Source organism: Engraulis encrasicolus, chromosome 24 (assembly GCF_034702125.1).
Source record: "Engraulis encrasicolus isolate BLACKSEA-1 chromosome 24, IST_EnEncr_1.0, whole genome shotgun sequence".
Classification (NCBI taxonomy): domain Eukaryota; kingdom Metazoa; phylum Chordata; class Actinopteri; order Clupeiformes; family Engraulidae; genus Engraulis; species Engraulis encrasicolus.
The window spans coordinates 26,197,782-26,217,781 of NC_085880.1; the positions used below are offsets into that span (position 1 = coordinate 26,197,782).

The 20,000-nt window shown below is 44.3% G+C and overlaps 1 protein-coding gene across 1 annotated transcript in view; it reads right to left on the reverse strand.

Annotated features, from left to right (window-relative positions):
* rgs7a (regulator of G protein signaling 7a) overlaps positions 1-20,000 on the reverse strand; it is a 75,470-nt gene that overhangs the window by 11,351 nt on the left and 44,119 nt on the right. Inside the window, exons 5-13 of the mRNA XM_063191750.1 lie at positions 13,840-13,946; positions 12,357-12,408; positions 10,058-10,122; positions 8,333-8,409; positions 7,898-7,979; positions 5,259-5,333; positions 4,919-5,017; positions 3,320-3,381; positions 1,215-1,325 (exon numbers count right to left, since the gene is read on the reverse strand). Coding sequence (XP_063047820.1) covers positions 1,215-1,325; positions 3,320-3,381; positions 4,919-5,017; positions 5,259-5,333; positions 7,898-7,979; positions 8,333-8,409; positions 10,058-10,122; positions 12,357-12,408; positions 13,840-13,946 — 730 coding nt within the window. The remainder of the gene's footprint in view (positions 1-1,214; positions 1,326-3,319; positions 3,382-4,918; positions 5,018-5,258; positions 5,334-7,897; positions 7,980-8,332; positions 8,410-10,057; positions 10,123-12,356; positions 12,409-13,839; positions 13,947-20,000) is intronic.

A 20,000-nucleotide genomic window follows, 5' to 3' on the forward strand; every position in this document is an offset into this window, starting at 1 on the left:
CACACACACACGCGTGCACACACACACACGCGTGCACACGCGCGCGCACACACACACACACACACACACACACACACACACACACACACACACACACACACACACACACACACACACACACACACACACACACGTACGCGTGCACACACACACACACACACACACGTACGCGTGCACACACACACGCACGCACGCACGCACGCACACACACACACACACACACACACACACACACACACACACACACACACACACACACACACACACACACACACACACACACACACACACACTTCACACGTTGATGCACGAGCACATTTACACATGCACACATATATGGACAAACACACAAGCTCGAGCATGTGAACACAAATACACACATACACATCACATACACAGATCACACATCACACACACACAAACACACACACACGTACACACGTACACGCACATGCACATGTACGCACACACACGCACACACTAGCAAGCATTCGCTCCAGATTATCTTCTGTGTGTGTGACCATACAGCCAGTTGTGAATTTTGCATGACTAACCACTGACTCATATGTGCTGCGAGCCGCCGCGCACACAGCTGGAACATCGGAGGGCGAAAACAGACACTTCCACACAAACAACTATGAACACAACAGAAAGCACCGCTGTTCTCAGAGTGCAATTTAATCTATGCTTCGTGACAAATATATGCTTTATACTAAACTGTACGTGTGAAATTTCTCTCGCTCTGATTTCTCCCACTGTACTTCAAAATAGAGGCATATGGTGCGTCGTGTGTGATTATTCATGTGTCTTGGTGTGTGCGTGCGTGTGTGTGTGTGTGTGCGTGTGAATATGGGTATACAGTGTGTGCGGGCATATGTATATGAGAGAGAGAGAGAGAGAGAGAGAGAGAGAGAGAGAGAGAGAGAGAGAGAGAGAGAGGTGTGACGGAGTGGGGTGTATATATTAATGTGGTAAGGTGCAGGGGCCGCTGACAGCTTTGCCTGGGCCCAGGACAGAGCCATCTGAAAGGCCCCTACACTCCCCTCTACTCAACACATACAATATAATGAGGACCCAATTTTGGGCTCCCTATATCCCTGGGCCCGGGACAATTGACCCCTTTGTCCCCTCCTGTCTGCTTCCCTGGTAAGGTGTAAGGTGTGCGAATGCATGTGTGCTTGTGTCCGTATGTGGTAATGGGAACAGCAACACACCTGGCCTCCAGTTCCCAGAAGGTGGTGTCATCTGAGATCCAGGGATTCGAGGGATCGGGAGTGGTCAGGAAGGGATCATACTCCAGATACTGCTCTGTGTACCCCAGTAAACTGGAAAACACACATTTGAAATTCAGACTCATTCAAACAGCAGTTCTTTCAAATCGTTCAACCTTCAAGAAGCATGTGAAGAATCCTCTCAAACCATTTCCCTTCATGACAACCTGAAACAACTCGCCTTTGTTTACTTTTGTGATGCATGGGTATTCTGTATTCTCCCCACACATTTGTATGTGGTTGATTATGCGTTTTCCCCTTCTATTTTGTGCATTGGTATCTTGTTTATTCTGTGTTGTGTTATTATCTATGTGTGGTGATTCTGTGCATTACTCTTGTCAATCTGTGTGTGATGTCCTATGGTCTTGTACAGCATGTTATTTATTATCTGGTCTAACGCCTGTGGTGTGTGTCGTTTTAAATACCTTGGCTACGACTAAATGTCTCTTTTGGGCGACAAATAAATTTGACTTTGACTTGACGTGAAAAGTGAACAGTTGTGTGTGTAACGGTATAATATTTCATTCAAAATGGACTGATGTTATGGTAGGCAAAATGCAGCTGCTTGACTTTTAACTGGTACTAGGATGCGCGATCAAATCACTCCTGTCCTTCCTCTCCACACTGGCTCCCCATATGCTTCAGAATCCAATTCAAAATGCTTCTTTTAGTCTTTACATGGCCAGGCCCCCTCCTATATTTCTGATATGCTGCGCCACCACTCTAGTCTGCACCCAGGTCCCTCAGATCCACTAACCAAAGCTTCCTCTGTATCCCCCGGTCCCACAGGTGACTGAGCCTTTGCAGTGGCTCCCCCAAGGCTTTGGAATGATTTTGCCTCCAGACATCAGGCTCGCTCCCACTATCACTTCTTTTAAATCTAGGCTGAAAACATACTTTTACACTTTAGCCTTTGCCTCTTAGAGACACTGTACATTACTTTGGTCAGTTTTGCAATTTTTTAAAATGTGCCTTATAAATAAAATGTACTAACTTTACTTACTAGGCCAAACCGGCAACTTGTGTAACACTACCTGTGAATGTCCATTTCATCCTTCATAGCCACCAAAAAATGAGGACACATTGGACTGACTAACTGCTGTTTTGGTTAGGGCTATTAAATTCTCTGCTCTTTAATTCTTTGTAATGAGGAGGTTGGAGAAGCCCTGCAGCATACTCTTTGTGCCATTGTACTTAATACAGGTGATTTCACTAATTAGCCGATCAATATGTTTGATGATTCAGTGCTATGGATCAGGTGGCTGAAAAAAAATGGTTGGACTAAATATGTGGTAGAGTTTTTATTTCTGAAACGGGACTGCCCATCTCTGATTCTAAAAGGTACACCATCTAAATCTGCAAAAAGTAATCGCCAGCTCCCATAAAAGTAGTAATAGAGTTCAACCACAGACTGTATGCAGAAATGAGAAATATCCTCATTAAATCAACTGCCACTTCATTGTACCATACCGAGTAATTTTTGTTTGTGGTAAGCACATTGTTGGAGGTAAACAGAGTGTTGTCTGATGTGTTTCTAGGGTAAAAGTTGGTTACAATTTCATGGAGGAGTAAGAAAAAGCAAAACCTACTGCATTGTGTACTCTTAAAGGACGGGATCAGCTAATGAAGTGGTTCTCAAACTGGGGGTCGGGAACCCTAGGGGGGGGGGGGGGGGGGGGGGGGGGAGGGGGGTTTGCGGAGGTACTGAAGGGGGGTCGCGGACATTCATTTGTATGGTCAATAGATGTATTTGCTGTCCTGTGGATTTCTAGCAATATTAGCGGACAAACTATTAATGGAAAATCTAGCAATATTTAAGGGGGAACAACTGAGCTAATGTCAAATGAAGGAGGGCAAGTCTTCAATAAACCAATAGGTACTTTAAACCTGACCTGGTTAATATGTAACCTGTCTCCTATTAAAAAACTACATGTTACCAAATGCAAATGACTAATCTACAAATCAATTATAAATAAAACATCTTAACATCATTAAGTAATTAAAGTCGGGCTAGTGGATCGATGGACAAACAAAGGAGCCCTACTCACCTCTCTGCCACTTTGGACATCTTCAATCGATGCCGGTCTAATTGCGCCTGCCAAAATTTGATCTGAAAAGGCAACGTTAGGGCAACCAGTCAGACTCCATGATTGAACTTGCCTGTGGCTACATCCAGATTACATGAGCATTCTGTGTGTGTGCGTGTAGGTGTGTGTGTGTGAGAGAGAGAGTGTGTGCGTGCTGCTTCGTCACAAGGATAAGTCGAGAAAATGCCCGTAAGCACATTAACCCATTAAGAGCAGCTAAAGCATACGGTATGTGCAGCAATACCTTTAAGACCAGCCGCAGCACATTTACCTTTAACAACGTTGACAATGCTGTTAAATTGTTTAGACCTATGTGGTCTTAATGGGTTAAAACAAAATGAAGGTGCTTAATAAAGTTGCCTCCACTGACTCAGCTGAGTGTAAGTGTGGGCAGGCTTATCCCTCGCATCAGATGCTGATGATTTGCGATGCCGATGGGCCAATGTGTCACTAGGTTCCCCTTTTATGGGGTGCAACAGTGTGCACTAGGGCTGTAACGATATTGTACCGAACCGAGAAATACGCAGTCATGATGCTGTATTGCAATGCAAAAAGGCAGAATTGTGATATGCTAATCAAAGTTCTTTTACCCTTCAGTCCCGAAAATAACCACATAATATGATGCGATTGTGCTTTCAAGCTTCAAATAATCATCATCGTTATTTTTTTTACTTTTTAAATTATCAGTAGCCTCTTGCAACCTATTGTACCTATAAATAAACTATCATAGTTTTTACTGTATATATAATTTGATTTTATAATATTGTATCTGTATTTCATTAAGACACAGTAAAAACATCATAGGGTGCATCAAACTGTAGGTAAAAAATTGTGATACGAAGTTGAGTGTATCTAGCCCTAGTCTTCGCTGCAGGTATTGCATGTGCCAAGGATTAAAATTCAAATTTGTTTATGAATACCAGAAATCTGTTGGGAGTTTTCTGTTGGCTGTCTCTAGTTGGAGATGCTACTGTATGTGACGGCCATGGTTCTGTTATTAGCATTGAGTGTTTCATACCGTGTATGTGTGATATCATTAGGTCTGTTCTTGTCGCTAGTGCTGGGTGATGGTGAGCGTGTGAGAGGTCTGTAGGTGTGTTGTAAGCCGCCATAGTGTTGTTGGGTGATGATGGTATATGATGGGTGTGTCAGCTGCCTGATGAATCGTTGGTGGTGGTCAGTAGGTCAGTTGCTTGTGTTGGTGAATGAAGGCCGTGGACATGTTGATGGCAATGGGTCTGTTGTTTGGCCCTGCTGTTTGGTATTCATGAGAGGGTCTGTTGTTGGCTGTACAGTAGTGCTAGTAGTGTTAAGTGTTAGTTGGTATGTGATGTCAGTAGGTACGTATCGGTTCAGTATGAGTCACTAATAATGGGTATTGATAGTGAGATGTTGGGTATTGATGGTGTGTGTGTGTGTGTGTGTGTGTGTGTGTGTGTGTGTGTGTGTGTGTGTGTGTGTGTGTGTGTGTGTGTGTGTGTGTGTGTGTGTGTGTGTGTGTGTGTGTGTGTGTGTGTGTGTGTGTGTGTGATGGTCATGCATGGCTTCTGAGTGCTGTACCTGTTCCTGCAGCTCCTCTGCAGTGGGCTGCTTGGCCTCTGGGGCAGGTGTGTGAGTGGGGCTGTGGCTGCGGATGTCATTCTGAAGACCATATACAGACTGAGGCACACACACACACACACACGCACACGCACACGCACGCACACAGAAAAAATATTTAGAGGTAGACATATGCAGGTGACTGGAAAAACATGCTGTACATGTACAATGTAAAATAAAGTATTGTCAATGTGCAGCCTGTGGCAATTATGGCGACAGTCGGATCAGTTGACTGCCTGCTCACGTCTGTCTATATGCAGACATATTCTAATTGGTGTCAAATTTGTTCCTGCGTTCGTACCTTTCGTGTTTTGTGAGGGTTCTTCATTCTGGAGGACTTCTTGATGTCCACCTCTGTCGTATTCACACACCCAGGCTGTGAGTCAGACGACAAGAGGCATTACATAACGATGAGGCATCATTTTTTTTAAGTTTTTACTTTTTGCTTCCTTCATCTTTCCAGCCAGTTAAGTCAGCTCCTCTGTGCAGCCGGGATCAGACTGTTGCAATAGTTCAGCTGGCAGTGAACAGTACAAAAACTGCAGAGTGCACTCAACACTTAGTGAGTACTCTGGGGCCAAATACAACCCAGAAGGTGTTAAATCAACTCTGAAAGTGTTTAATTAACACTGCTTTTTTCACTGTGTGTTTTGCTGACTGTACCATCGTAAAAAGGGCCTGTTGTGTTCCCCTTAAGACACTCAGGGCTAGTGTCTCGGTACAGTGCGTGGATTAAGTCATGGTCTTACACTAAAAGCTTTTTTTACATCGGAGATTTTCATTGAACCTCGTCTCGTCCGGCCTAATACTACACTTAATCCCACATACAGGAATCCGGCTCGAATTGTATCTTATCATTTCGATTGGTTGTACTGTAGATCCCTTTAATGCTCTTGATGACACCAGATGGATATCATTGATATTGAATGTAAGTGGGGGCCGATCGTCATGCAGAGATCATCTAACCACCTCTCTCTCCTTTGGCTGCCTCCTCTCCACTTCTTAACAAAGCCGGCAGGAAAAAAAAAACAAGATATTACCAGTGGAGTATGAAGCTGCGCTCGGGCTGAAAATGTACCAGACATTTCCCTTTGAACACCCCTCGAGCAAAGACTACCAATTCCGACACCCCCTTCAGGCACAGACACGTATGCAATCAAGTGACTGAGAAAAACTACATGTCCCATGATGCATCAGTGTACTGCCTTCAAAGATGGAGGGGTGGAGGGGTGGGGGGTGGGGTGGGGTGGGTACTGTAAACTGGAGGAAGGAGAGGGAGAGAGAGAGGATCATCACGGGCAGAATGAGATTGGCCAGAACCCGTGAGACTGTGTCTTGCATTTCTGCTTCTCTCTCTCTCTCTCTCTCTCTCTCTCTCTCTCTCTCTCTCTCTCTCTCTCTCTCGGAACTGGGCTAATACATTTCCCTGCCCATGATCCTTCAATCATCAACCGGCCCCCTTTTAAAGAGCGCAATTGGTGGCTGACTGGACTCGAGAGAGCGACACTCAGTCAAGGACTTTAATAGCCTATAGTCCGTGCCGTGTTAACTCACTGCAAGACTCCCAGAGGTATGTGGCATGGGGGCTGGCTGCCTCTCCAACTCGCCTCTCTGCTGAGTGCATTCTAATGAGCTATGGCCGACCAGGGGGCCACATGATATCTGCTGTGTAAACAGTGCTGGGGTTTATGAGAATTGGGAGACTTGCTCTCTCTCTCTCTCTCTCTCTCTCGCTCTCTCTCTGCATGAGTGCACCGTAATGCCGTCGTGTGTGTACATGTGTGGGTATCTACGTTTCCGACGGCTAATGAGTTTAGAGTTAAGAGGAAGTTGTGCTATTTAATGGGCCGGCTAAAAAAATCAATGCTAAACACATAATGTATGCATATTGCACAGTCTGTTATGTCTCCTCTGTCTCTTATTGAGATGTTTGTTGTTGTTATTATCGTTATTATTGCTGTTTATTTGTCATTGAATTGTAAGTTTTGCTGTTATTATTGTTGTTATTATTATTATTATTATTGTTATTATTATTATTATTATTAGGCCTGACAGTAGAAGAAAATTCTAAGCATGAACCTTTAGGTGGCACTTTTTGAAATAAGAAAAACCTATGGTAACAACCCCTTTAACAACTGTATTACAAGAGTAGACCTATATTTTGTTCTTGCGCACAAAAATCTGTCAAGCCTGAAATCAGGCTCTGTATAATTGCAGCACTTACTATACATACACTGAGTGAAAGTATTTGGTATTTCAACAGTGAATGGAATCATGTAAGTCTTTGAATGAAAACTTGAAGGTCTTTCTGGACAAAGGTGTTTTTTCCAAAAAGTTTTGCAATGTATGAGATAAATGCAAACAAAAAGAAGAAGCAAATAAATCCAGCTCTGAAAATACTGGACGGGGCTTTTCAGCAAAGCCATATCTCACCTGGCACACAGGGACGCTGTTTATTATTATTTTGTGTTTCTGACAGAAACTCAGACCGCTTGCTTGCTAGTCAGCAGCAGCCTCTATCTCTACAAACTGCACGGAGTGATTGGAGAGAAATGGATTTGGGTGACAGAAATATTTCCACTTAACAAAGAGAGACACTGCAAACGAGCAGCAGCAGCAGCAGCAGCAGCAGCAGCAGCGGATGCAGTAAAAGGCATGTCTGGGACTGAGAAACAGCCCGGGCATTTTTGGCATAGAACAGATCCCTTCATCCCACTATACTGTATTATGATGAGCTGTCACTTCACTCTCTACATTAAAGATGGATTACTGGGCCACCCCAGCTCAATTGTAGGCTGGTCTTAAAGGGGAAAATAAAACTAACACAAAAAAAAAGAAAAGAAAAAAAGCATTCTGAGGACAGCCGGCCCACCGGGAAAATGCCCTGTATGCCAGATTATCCGTCCAGCCCCTGGAAACATCAGACAACAGACAGCGTACCACTGGTCGGTGCACGTCCCAGAAGGCTCTTTCTTGACTGTCAAGAATCTTCCTCTCGATTTTGTCTCGCTTCTTATCCACTCTGAATGGAGCAGAGGATGAGAAAGAGAGAAAAAGAGACTTTAAGTGGAAGTGGTTCTTTTTCACTGTCATGGACATGCTGCACATTATATCGGCTTGTGGAATGTGAAGGTATTTTAATTAAAGAGAGGGGCGGAGAGATAAAGGAATGGAGAACGAGAAATGATGAAAGGAGGGAGGGAGGCAGAGAAAGAGTGAGAGAGTGAGACAGAGAGAGAGAGAGAGAGAGAGAGAGAGAGAGAGAGAGAGAGAGAGAGAGAGAGAGAGAGAGAGAGAGAGAGAGAGAGAGAGAGAGAGAGTATGCCAGTCAGAATAAGTCGACTCTCATGAAGTCCGCAGGGCAGCTGTACTCACTTTGCTTGTGCTTCAGCTTGCATAAATATAAATTCCCATTTTCTGGCAAAAGCTCGCTGTAACCTGGCTAAGCTTTCCTGTACAAAAAAAAGAGAGAAATAAAGAGTAAGAGACATACACAAGCCAGAGCTTACAACTTGTCCACAGGTCAATTCTGTTTTTTTTAGTAGCAGACGTCAGGTGGTACGACCACAGATAAACAACGGCCATAAATTAATTAGCTATTGGTAATTAATGGACAAGCAATGGATATACTTATATGGAAATGCATATACTATAATGAATATTCTTAGATAATCAATATATATATATAAAGTATATAAGTCAATACAAGAGTGGCATTAGTGGTCGTTGCACCACCCTGACCTCAGCTACTATAAAAGCACCATTGACCCCTACACAAGAAAACAGTTTCATTAAAAGAACAGAGTAGATATGAAGAGTTCAGATGCAAAACCCCCTAAGTGCCTTTTCAGAAAATAATCTTAATTCATTTTTATTTTTTACAAAGCTATCAAAATTGCATATTTTTTATTTTATTTATGTAATATAACTATTTATATGTATTATCAAGTACATGAATGTAAACCAAACCAACAATGGGGTTCTCTAAAAATATAGAAGTGTAGGTCTTCAGAAATGGAGTTAGGGGGTTTTGCATCTGAACTCTTCATATGATCTTCCTTTAACTGGCCCATCCCTCATGGTCCTCATATACACAGTCTATACACTGTAACATATACATATTGTACAATGACTGTATGCTTGCTTAACTATGACGCATACTATAAAAGTGCCAAGTTTCTTACAAAGGATTTTGTAAGATTTGTATAGTCATGCAAGTTTGTTATGTTTCTATGTGTGCTTTTAACTCTATCAGACCCATCTTGTAAATTGAGCTCTACCACTTCCCTTTAAAAACCTCACAGTATTCTGTCACAACACTTAAGAGGGAAGCGTCTACTGTAGGACACGTGCAGCAGAGAGCACTGATACAGCAACTGATATCTGATATCACCAGAGATGATGAGAAGGAGGGAGCCCAGGAAGGAAAGAGAGGAGGAAATGTGAGGAGAAAATGAAAGCAAAGCCAAGACGAATGAACGAATGAACGAACGGAGTGACTGACAGAGAACACGTTCAGCCGCAGAGGAAGAAGGTGCAGAGAGAGGAAAGAGGAAGACAGAACACTGGCAGAAATAAAAAGAAAAAAAGAGTTTTCAAGGCGGACGGAGAGAGAGAGGAAGGGGAGGGGGTGTCAATGGATGAGGTGAATATAAAAAAGAGGGAGAGCAGGAACGAACAAAAGAAAAGAAGAGCACTTTAGCCACAGAGAGAGTGCCGAGAGAGGAAAGATAGAACACTAGCAGAAAAAAATAAGAGTTGTCAAGGAGGACAGAGACGGTGGTGGCGGGTCAATGGACGAGGTGAAGATGAAAAAGAAGAGGAAGAGGGAAGAGAGAGAGGAAAGAGACAGAACACAAGCAGAAATAAAAGAGTTGTCAATGTAGACAGTGAGAAATGGAGGGTGTGGGTCAATGGATGAGAAGAAGAGATGAAAAAGAAGTGTTGGGAAGACAGAAAAAGGAAGGTAAAAAGAGGAGCAGGAACAGAAGAGTTGTCAAGGTGGACAGAGAAGGAGGGGGTGGGGGTCAATGGATGAAGTGCAGATGAAAGAAGTGTTGAGCGGAGAGAGGAGAGGAAAAGGGCCAAGTCATCTCTTACGGCCTCATAGTCAGCCAGCTCCAGACGGGCTTTATTTTGCATCGTTCTCTTGCACAGGTAAACAGCTGTGAGGAAGAGAAGAGAACAATAGAACAGAACAATAGAAGACGGGGAGGAGAAAGGGAACAGAAAGAGAGGGAAAGAAAGAAAGAGAGAGAGAGGGAGAGAAGAACTGAAATTTAGCATTTAGTATAATAGCAAGTCTGTCATGGTACTGTCGCCTGAACATTCTCTAAATTGTTACATGATTGTATGCATCGTTAAAGGGTGTTTCCATAATGTCCATCAACAAAAATCACATCTTATAAACAGCTTTTGTTGTGCATCGTTCTCTTGCACAGGTAAACAGCTGTGAGACAGAACAACAGAACAGAAGAAGACAGGGAGGAGATGGGGAAGGGAAAGAAAGGGAGGAAAGAGAGAGAGAGAGAGAGAGAGAGAGAGAGAGAGAGAGAGAGAGAGAGAGAGAGAGAGAGAGAGAGAGAGAGACAGAGACAGAGAGACAGAGAGACAGAGACAGAGACAGACAGACAGAGACAGTGACACACGGTGATTGACTAACAGGGTGGAGAAAGGGCAGACGGGGTGGAGAAAGGGAAGGGAAAGACAGGGAGAAGAGAGAGAGAGAGAGAGAGAGAGAGAGAGAGAGAGAGAGAGAGAGAGAGAGAGAGAGAGAGAGAGAGAGAGAGAGAGAAAGATAGAGAGAGAGAGAGAGAGAGAGAGAGAGAGACAGACAGACAGACAGGCAGACAGACAGACAGACAGACAGACAGACAGACAGACAGACAGACAGACAGACAGACAGACAGACAAGGACAGACACAGTGACACAGGGAGAGAGTGACTGAGAGAGAAAGATTAAGAGATCAGCAGAGAGGGGGGAAGTGGGAACAGCACATCTAAAGTGGCGGTGCCAGCTTTGACACGTTGTCCCTTAAAGCCGACAACGGGGTACAAATCTATCTAAAAGGCATTTAGCACAGGTAAGCAGATGCTTTACAACTAGCGTACAGTAGGGATACCTCTCAAAAAAAAAATCTTTACAGCGTAACGTCTGTGCTTCAGCCTGTGGCCATATTTAACACAACCATCTGCACTTTCACAGCAACTGCCCCGGCTAAGGCAATGACAGAATGAGGAACGAGGGGCCCATATCTCACAGCTCTCTGAGCTTTCCCCACTTGTAGGCTTCAGTCAGCGAACACACCATTCATGTGCATAGGCTTGCTGTGCATGCATGTTATCCAGCATGTACACACACCCACTAACACACACGCACAGACACACGCACGCACACATGCACAGTAAAACACACATACCACACAGACACGCACATACACACATACAAATACACATTACACACACAAGATACAAATATATTACACACACACAATCTCTCTCTCTCTCTCTCTCTCTCTCTCTCTCTCTCTCTCTCTCTCTCTCTCTCTCTCTCTCTCTCTCTCTCTCCCCCCCTCTCTCTCTCCTGGCCAATCTCAGATCATCTGGAAGGATTTCATTAAGCCTGGTTCATGTTCTCATTAAAGGGTGTCATTCGGTGGTGTCACGCCCATCATCTGAGGCAATTAAACCTCCAACACACGCGCGCACACACACACACACACACACACACACACACACACACACACACACACACACACACACACACACACACACACACACACACACACACACACACACACACACACACACACCCTCCACAAACACGCACACACACACACACCAACCCCATCTCATTCATTACCGCACTACGACGGAGTGACAGCAGAGAACCACAGGCTTCACCAAACGTGCCTAATTATCCTCATTTCAGACGAGGTCTCATTGTTCATTACAGGCAGACACAAGCCTGACTGTTTCATAACCAATCTCCAACGCAATGTAATTAATGCCGCATGTCACACTAGTAACATCATGCACATGCAGCACATACAAGATGCATTAAAATGTTAATTGAAAAAAAAGAAACACAGAATTGTTGATTACCTGACTACAATGTGCTAAAAATGAAAAGGGCTGAATTGTCTTTGGTCAATGCCAAATACTCATACTCATGATCAATTGCTGCTTAATGTGAAATCAATACGCTACGATGAAATGTATCTGTTTTACAGCCTGCCGGTTAATTGGTCAATACGTTCATGAAGCTATCAGAGTGAGGCATTAATATCAAACATACTACAGATGATATGGATATGGATACTTAATGGTATTATGAACACAAAAAACAATATTCAAAAAACAGGTACATACAGTATAGACTGAAACGTGTTTTACCCACCATAGTCAGTATTCTCAGGTTCCCAGCAATTTGAAGGCCAGAAGTATGGTGTCTGCATAGGGACAAAAAAGTGATATAATGAATGTGAGTTTGTTAACATTGACCTGCTGCTAAAACTTGTGCCTTAATTGTTAGTGCGAATTAGGAAAACACAGAAGAATTAGAAGATACTGCATGCATACCGTTTCTAACTACACATGGGAAAGAGTGTGCATTTTACTGGGAACAAAACTATGTTAATTACATTTCTGAATGCACACCATTTCCTAGAAATGCACCCACACCCTTATTGCAAACACTTAAAAGACTGGCTGATGCATTTGAGTGTTCATCTTGCTAATCATGTGAGGCCTATTTGAGTTGTGGGATGTTGCTAGCCTAGTAAACTAGGCAAGCCCACCTACAGTAGTGGCAGAAAGGACAGCACAATCCATCCTTCATCACAGTGCCTCGATCTGTGTGTGCATCATGTATTTTCTCCATTTGAATCTGCGCAGAGATGTACAGGATTAGCCCCATTTCTACTATGGCCAACATGAGTCTAGCCACTGTGGGTGTTTATAATGGACTTGGCCATTCCGTTTTGAATTAGAACTTTGGGTCTGGGCATGTACTGTGGGCTGTGCCGTGGCCTAGTGGTTATGGAGATGAATCAAAGGGTTGCAGGTTCAAATCCCACCCTTCCACTTCCTACCACATACCTGGCTGAGGTGCCCTTGAGCAAGGCCCCTTACCCCACACTGCTCCAGGGACGGTAACCAATACCCTGTAAATAATTGTAAGTCGTTTTGGATAAAAGCGTCCTCTACAATGTAATGTAATGTACTGTTAGCCAACGGTATAAATCGCAACAGGAACTGTAGCCCTGGGCCTTGGTTGGGTTTTGGTTCTTGGTTCTGATGGCCCACAGTATAGACAGGGTTATTGTCACCTACAGTACAGAACCAATTTGACCACTGTCCTAACAGCACAATACAGAAGGTGCTGCGCTGCGCACTCCGGCTTCAGGCAACACAAAAGGCAGAGGACAACATGAAAGGGAGGCATTCAAGAGCTAGGAGATGCAAAGTGGCCAGGCAGCGTTTTGCCTAATGTGCAATCTCTGCTTATGGAGCACAACCTTAATAAATACTCGTTTATGCCCCCTGACATCCATTTTCTGAACGGCTGGCAAACTGCATTTTTTTATGTCACCGTCAATGTAAATGTTTGTGGAATTGTTTGTGTGTGTGTGTGTGTGTGTGTGTGTGTGTGTGTGTGTGTGTGTGTGTGTGTGTGTGTGTGTGTGTGTGTGTGTGTGTGTGTGTGTGTGTGTGTGTGTGTGTGTGTGTGTGTGTGTGTGCGCGTGTGTGCGCCATCACTACTTCAAACTGATTGCCTTGCTAGGGCCAAATAAAGTAATACAACTGCCTCACACACCCCACACACAAATACGAAGGCCACATAAAGTAAACGTGCAAATGACTGTCACAGCGTGTCACACCTGAAATCTGTAGAACGTGTTGTCATCTTTGAGCGTGAGCACATGGTCTGAGATGGGGAAGAAGTATCCATGCGCCGCCATCAGAGTGCCCAGGTGCAAGGCTTCCACTGAGGAGACAAAGAAAGGGCATTTGAGCATGAACCTGCCCCACACACCAAGGGGCAACCTTCCTGTCGAAGCAGTGAAGCCAGTCTTTTCCCCGTCATGGCGGGGTCTGGCTACAGTAGCAGACTTTCAGGCACAGGACGTTTGAAAATCCCATAAAATCAGATGTTAATCAGTACATTTTCACACATCAGCATCTGGTACAATAATTGCACCCATGTTTGGTACACATTGTAAACAAGGCTCAGGTGCGCTAAAATGGCAGCCCCCTGTGGTTCAAAAGTGGCTCAATTTGGCTCTGCTAAAATATATGGGTGACATCACAGATGATTTGTCCAATTACGTACAGTCGTACAGTACAGTAGAGTCTATGGTACAGATACAATACACATCTCTTGCACACACACACACACACACACACACACACACACACACACACACACACACACACACACACACACACACACACACACACACACACACACACACACACACACACACACACAAAGCCCTGTATGATAAAACCACAGAGGAAACACACAATTCACACAATTTTCCATACACTTCACATTCACAAGTGTGGGCATCATGGATTCATTAGTGACACAATCCAGTGCCACATATTCCAAATGACCTGGTTGTACCTGTCCAATACAACCTGGTGAATGCCTGGTTGTATGATCACCTGGATGAATTGGAAAGGTGAAACCAGGTCACTTGGAATACGAGGCACTGGATTGTAAACTAATGAATCCAGTTTGCCAATTAGTTACTGCACACATTTACTGTACTGGCCAGGACAAATATACCCATTGCAAGAAATTAACGTTAAATCATGTGCAAAAATACAGAACTGCTAAATCTAATCTTCATGCGATGTCTTAACACTGGGAGATGTGTGAGTGCGTCTTTGGTGGCGGGCGAGCGAGAGGAAGAAAACGTGATGGCATTGACTGGAACAACAGGACTTTAATTTTTAATAAGGTCACTCTCTGCCTCCTGCTCCCTCACAACACCACAACTGCCACCTTCTGCATACACAGAACACACACACACACACACACACACACACACACACACACACACACACACACACACACACACACACACACACACACACACACACACACACACACACACACACACACACACACACACCCTCATAACACCAGAGCTGCCACTTCCACACAACACACAAACACACACACACACACACACACACACACACACACACACACACACACACACACACACACACACACACACACACACACACACACACACACACACACACACACAAATAACATACTCTATTTTTATCCTACTTAAACCGCGTACGTTAAAACCCTCCCCTCTCCACCATCCTCTACACCCCCTGCTTGGAACGCACATCAGAGAGCTTAGAATGAATAAATAAAGACATAAATTAATATTTTAGTATATTTACCAGACACCCTGTGATAAAGTGTGCGAAGGGGCCAGAGTAATGTTTATGGGGCTCGGTGGTAAAAGGCCCACACAGACCAATAGCTGAGGCCACACCTCTGAAGACAGACGACTTAATGCACCTTCAGCAAGAGCCTTTTCAAGAACACTGACTGCAGTTACATGCAGGGTATTGGCAGTGTTCGGTTTAAAACAAGTTCTGGAAAATTCAGTTTACATGTGTGGAAGAGAGCTGTGCTACCGGATTACCCCCTGAGCACGGTCACATTCAGAATGAAAAAGAGTTTACGTGACTCGTGCACAGGAAACTGAATACAGCCAATATTCCGTTTAAAGTTGGAACATTCCTTGCATGTTAATGCTCTCATTGAGGAAAAGCTATTGAAAAAAAAACTGGAACAAAAAAAGGACAAAGAAAAACACTATCCAGGAATGACTGTCGCGCCCTGTTAAGGAAAAAATGTAGGTCTGCCAGTTCTGTGAGGAAGCTGAGAATAAATGGCAGTGGGTCAGCACTAAGAGGGTCATACCCTCCTAGACTGACATTAAAAAGGAAGTGCTGGGGGAAGGGAAGATGGCATCTCAGTGGTCATGTTCTTACAGTACCCATCCACTCTCTGATGAAGATGGACACAGCATATGACTGCCATGGATATCAACATGATTGACAGACGAAAACCAGGCCATAAGTAGGCCTATGTTTATTTGAAGTATAAAAAATGACTGGTTAACACTGGAGTCCGTGGGATTCTTGAACAACTGGAGCCTAAAGTTTGCTTTCATAGCCAGCCACATACACAAAAAACAAAAGCCTGGCTTAATTTTTTTGACCGGAAGGTTGCCACTTGGTCATAACCTGGACTGACATTAAAAAAGGAAGTGTTGGGGCTAAGGAAGCCTGCAATTTAGTTATCCTAGTTCATTAGACAAAACCCTACCGGCAGAATGTGTTTTTTTTTACCTGGTAGGTTGGTCTAGCCTTGCATCAGACAGGATAATCATAGCTGGGCTCTGCCTCTAATTACAACAATAGTACGTATGTGTAGGTTTGAATCTGTGTAGCGAATCATTGGCATGGGTTTATCACAGTGACAACGCAGTTTCATTGCAATTGGTTCCACAGCTTTGTCTATGGACCAAGCCCAGACTATACTTTCAAAGTCATAGTCTGGCTTGGCAGTGTAACAGATGGCAATTAGCCGAGTTCGGCGTGTAATGTTAGTAAACCCCCCTCCCGAAGCCTCATACATTATCAGTAGTGCTAAGCTATCGGCCTGCACCTTTAGCTGAGAGGTATCATGTGCCTCCCAGGCCCCAACTGGAGTGTTGACTGGTAGGTGGCGGGTTCGAGCCCAGAGTGGCGGACTAGCGCAGATCACCGCCAGAGAGAGTAGAGAGAGAGGTTCCATTGGCCCATTGTTTCCGGGTTCTATTATCGGGGGGGAAATCCCCCTTTAGGCAGACCTAGGCAGACCTGAGGACTGTTCTATTCAATGCTAGGAGCATTATGACACGCCCCCTTAGGCAGACCGGAACCCGGTCAATTTAGGTGCCCATAGAAACCTATTATGTTGGCATATCTCTATACTTAAAGAATCTCTGTCACCGCAGTTACACCTGGCTGTAATTCAGTGACTGCATGTTCCTCCCATTCACTCTCTGATGAAAAAGGCTCACAGGATGCACGATGGGCCTTTTTGGGGCAGCAGAAGTTCCCCTCTGATTCCTTCTTTTCTGTTCTCTTTTCTGATGCTCAGGCTTGTAACACGGCAGGGCACTTGAACATGGAGAGGACTCACTCACTGTGAGTGGGCTTCAGAACAGACACAAAGACCTTCTGATGAACCCTGTGATTCCGTCTGTGATGACCGACCGCTCTCTTTTCCCTAGAAGAAGTGGGCAAGCGACCCTTGCTTCTGCCTCCCCTCAGCACCCGACAGTCTCTCAGCAAAGAAAGCACAAGATTTCCCTTCTAACTGCTCTCTCACAAAATTACTCACACTAGGTATACTCACACCGTCACACGCGTAAACAAAATGCATTAAAATCCACACAAAAGCACTCTATATCATGAACTCAATATCACACCAATTATTACTGAATAAAGGCAGAAACTCAGTGCTCCTAATTAGACAATAGCACACAAATGTATTCTATAATATAACCCCTTTTGTAAAACCTACATGTTTAGTGATTACCGGTAGGTAAATATGGATATTTGACAGTCTAGGAAACAAGTTGCACACATTTACTTGTCTCCATGAATATGACAACTACCATTAGAAATGTTTTGGATAGTTGGCTCTATGACACACTAACTTACTGAATGACAGCTTTAAGGTTAGGTATTGCTGCATTAATAATGCTGTATTATAAACAATATCTACAGACAAGGGGGCTGGAGAAAGCCCCCCCACTGCACATTATACAATACATTGAGGCAACTCGCTTCCCCTATGTAAAGACCCACTTAAAATAAAACTAGAAAAGTTAAGGCATAAGTGGTGTTGAGGTGACATTTAGTGGAAATTACATCAACATGAAGGCAAAGAACACTCCCTTTGCACCTCGGGTACAGACAAAAAAAAACAATTAAGCACTTTGCAAGACTCAAACTGTGCCTCAGCTTACACCACTCCTTAGGGAAAGAAAACAATGGAATTGGAGAGCGCTGTGTGATTAAAAAAAACAGGGCAGTGAGAATGTCCCCTAGGGGTCCGTCTATGCAACATACCTATAGCTACTGCACGAAGGCTCCGAGGCCAGCTGCCTTCACATCAGAGTCTTTACCCCTGGGGGTTGGCTACAGAGACCCGAGGTCAAACACCGCTGATCAATTCAATTTCACTCCTTTTTACTCCCTTCCAACACTCATTTATTTCAGCTGCCAAGGCCCGTCTGGAACCCAATGAAGCTCAAGCTCAGTGGAGGAAGGAGGGGAAAAAACCCTCCATTAAATTACGGTCTAGCTGCCCTAGATAGAAAAAAAAGGACAGATTTTTTCCCCCAGTTCAATTTGGTAACTTTTGGTGGCTAGACATTTGGGTAGGCATTTGCTAAATCAGGCAGTGCGGTTTCGCTAAAATAGCGAAATAGTCAAAAGAAAAAGCAACTCTTTCGCCAGTTCAATTGGTATCTCCTGGGATAAGAAGGCGGTAGAACGCGTCTGTTACATCATGCAGTGCTGTTTAGCTGAAATAATCAAGTAGTCAGACACCCATTAATCCACAGAGGCAGACAACCATGTGGAATGAAGGACCACCAATAACATATAGCTGTCTGTCTCCAGCCCTAGATCGGTCTGTCTCTCTCTCACTCTGCTCATCTCAATGTCTGCCCGTCTGTCTATCTATGTGTCTTTGTGTCTTTCTCTCTCTCTCTCTCTCTCTCTCTCTCTGGGTGCCGTAATGGTGCCGATGACAGAGGGGCTTGTCTTGTCCTTGTCACTGATAGCGCCACAGGAAGAGGAAATCACTGCCTTAATTCCAGGCCGTCCTTGAGGAATTTGACCTCATTCGCCACTTGACAGAGGAGGTTCTGTCAAAGGAACACAATTGTTTGCGAGAGTCTCGCGCGTGCATGTGTGGACAAGACACGTGCGCATGTACATGTGTCGGTGTGTGTGTGTGAGTCTTTCGAGCGTGTCATTGGTATGTGTACGAGTGCGTGTTGCATGTGTGGAGAATGAGAGTTGAAGATGCAGACTAAAAGGAATATCGACACAACGGGCAAAACAGATGTACAGCTTCAAGAGGCTGTTTGGGAACATGTTCAATCAGCTATAGACACGAAAAGCCAGCCACTTTACTACAAGAAACGCACACCGACTAGCATGCCTAGAAAATCACAATCACACATTATCACTCTCTTGTGCTCTCTCACTCTCTCCACACACCAACACACGCCGACACACACACACCCACACCCACACCCCCCCCCACCCACCCACACACACACCTCCACCAGTCACCCACACACAAGCAAACATAACACATTCAAAACCGGACGCGTGCACGCTCCTACAAGGTAGCCTACATCAGCCCGCCAAGCTCTCAGTTATGTAACAGAAATCAATGCATCAGTCCATCTCAAAACCGGCTCTGCTCTGCTCTGTTCACTCTCTTCTCCCTGCTTGCCAGCTAAAATGGGTCTGCATAGAGGTACGAATTATAACCGGCACCAAACTCGCTGGTGTGTTCTTCCTTGTGCATACAGTGCTTTACCTCAGTGCTGTATAGCTTAGGCCGCAGACTAAACGAAACATCCCCCCACCTTAAGCTTAATTGCAGCTGGATGCGGCGTATACGCCACATTAACCCAGGCGCCTGGAGCTGCAGGAACGCAGCACTCAGGTTCATTAGATTTGAGTTTTTTTTATTATAAATGTGGATATGTTAAAGCTGTATGAACACATTCTAATGCAAGATGAGGGTCTTAGCTTTTAAATGCAACTGTTTTTCATGTTTTCATGTGCTTTGGAGACCGAGATATACTGTAGGTTTTTATAGACTGAGGGCCCCTATTCCCAAAAGGGCTTGGGCATTTAGCAGGCGTTTTATGAAGGTGCCTTAGACTGAAATGGGTTCACTGAATCTGCCCAATCACACACA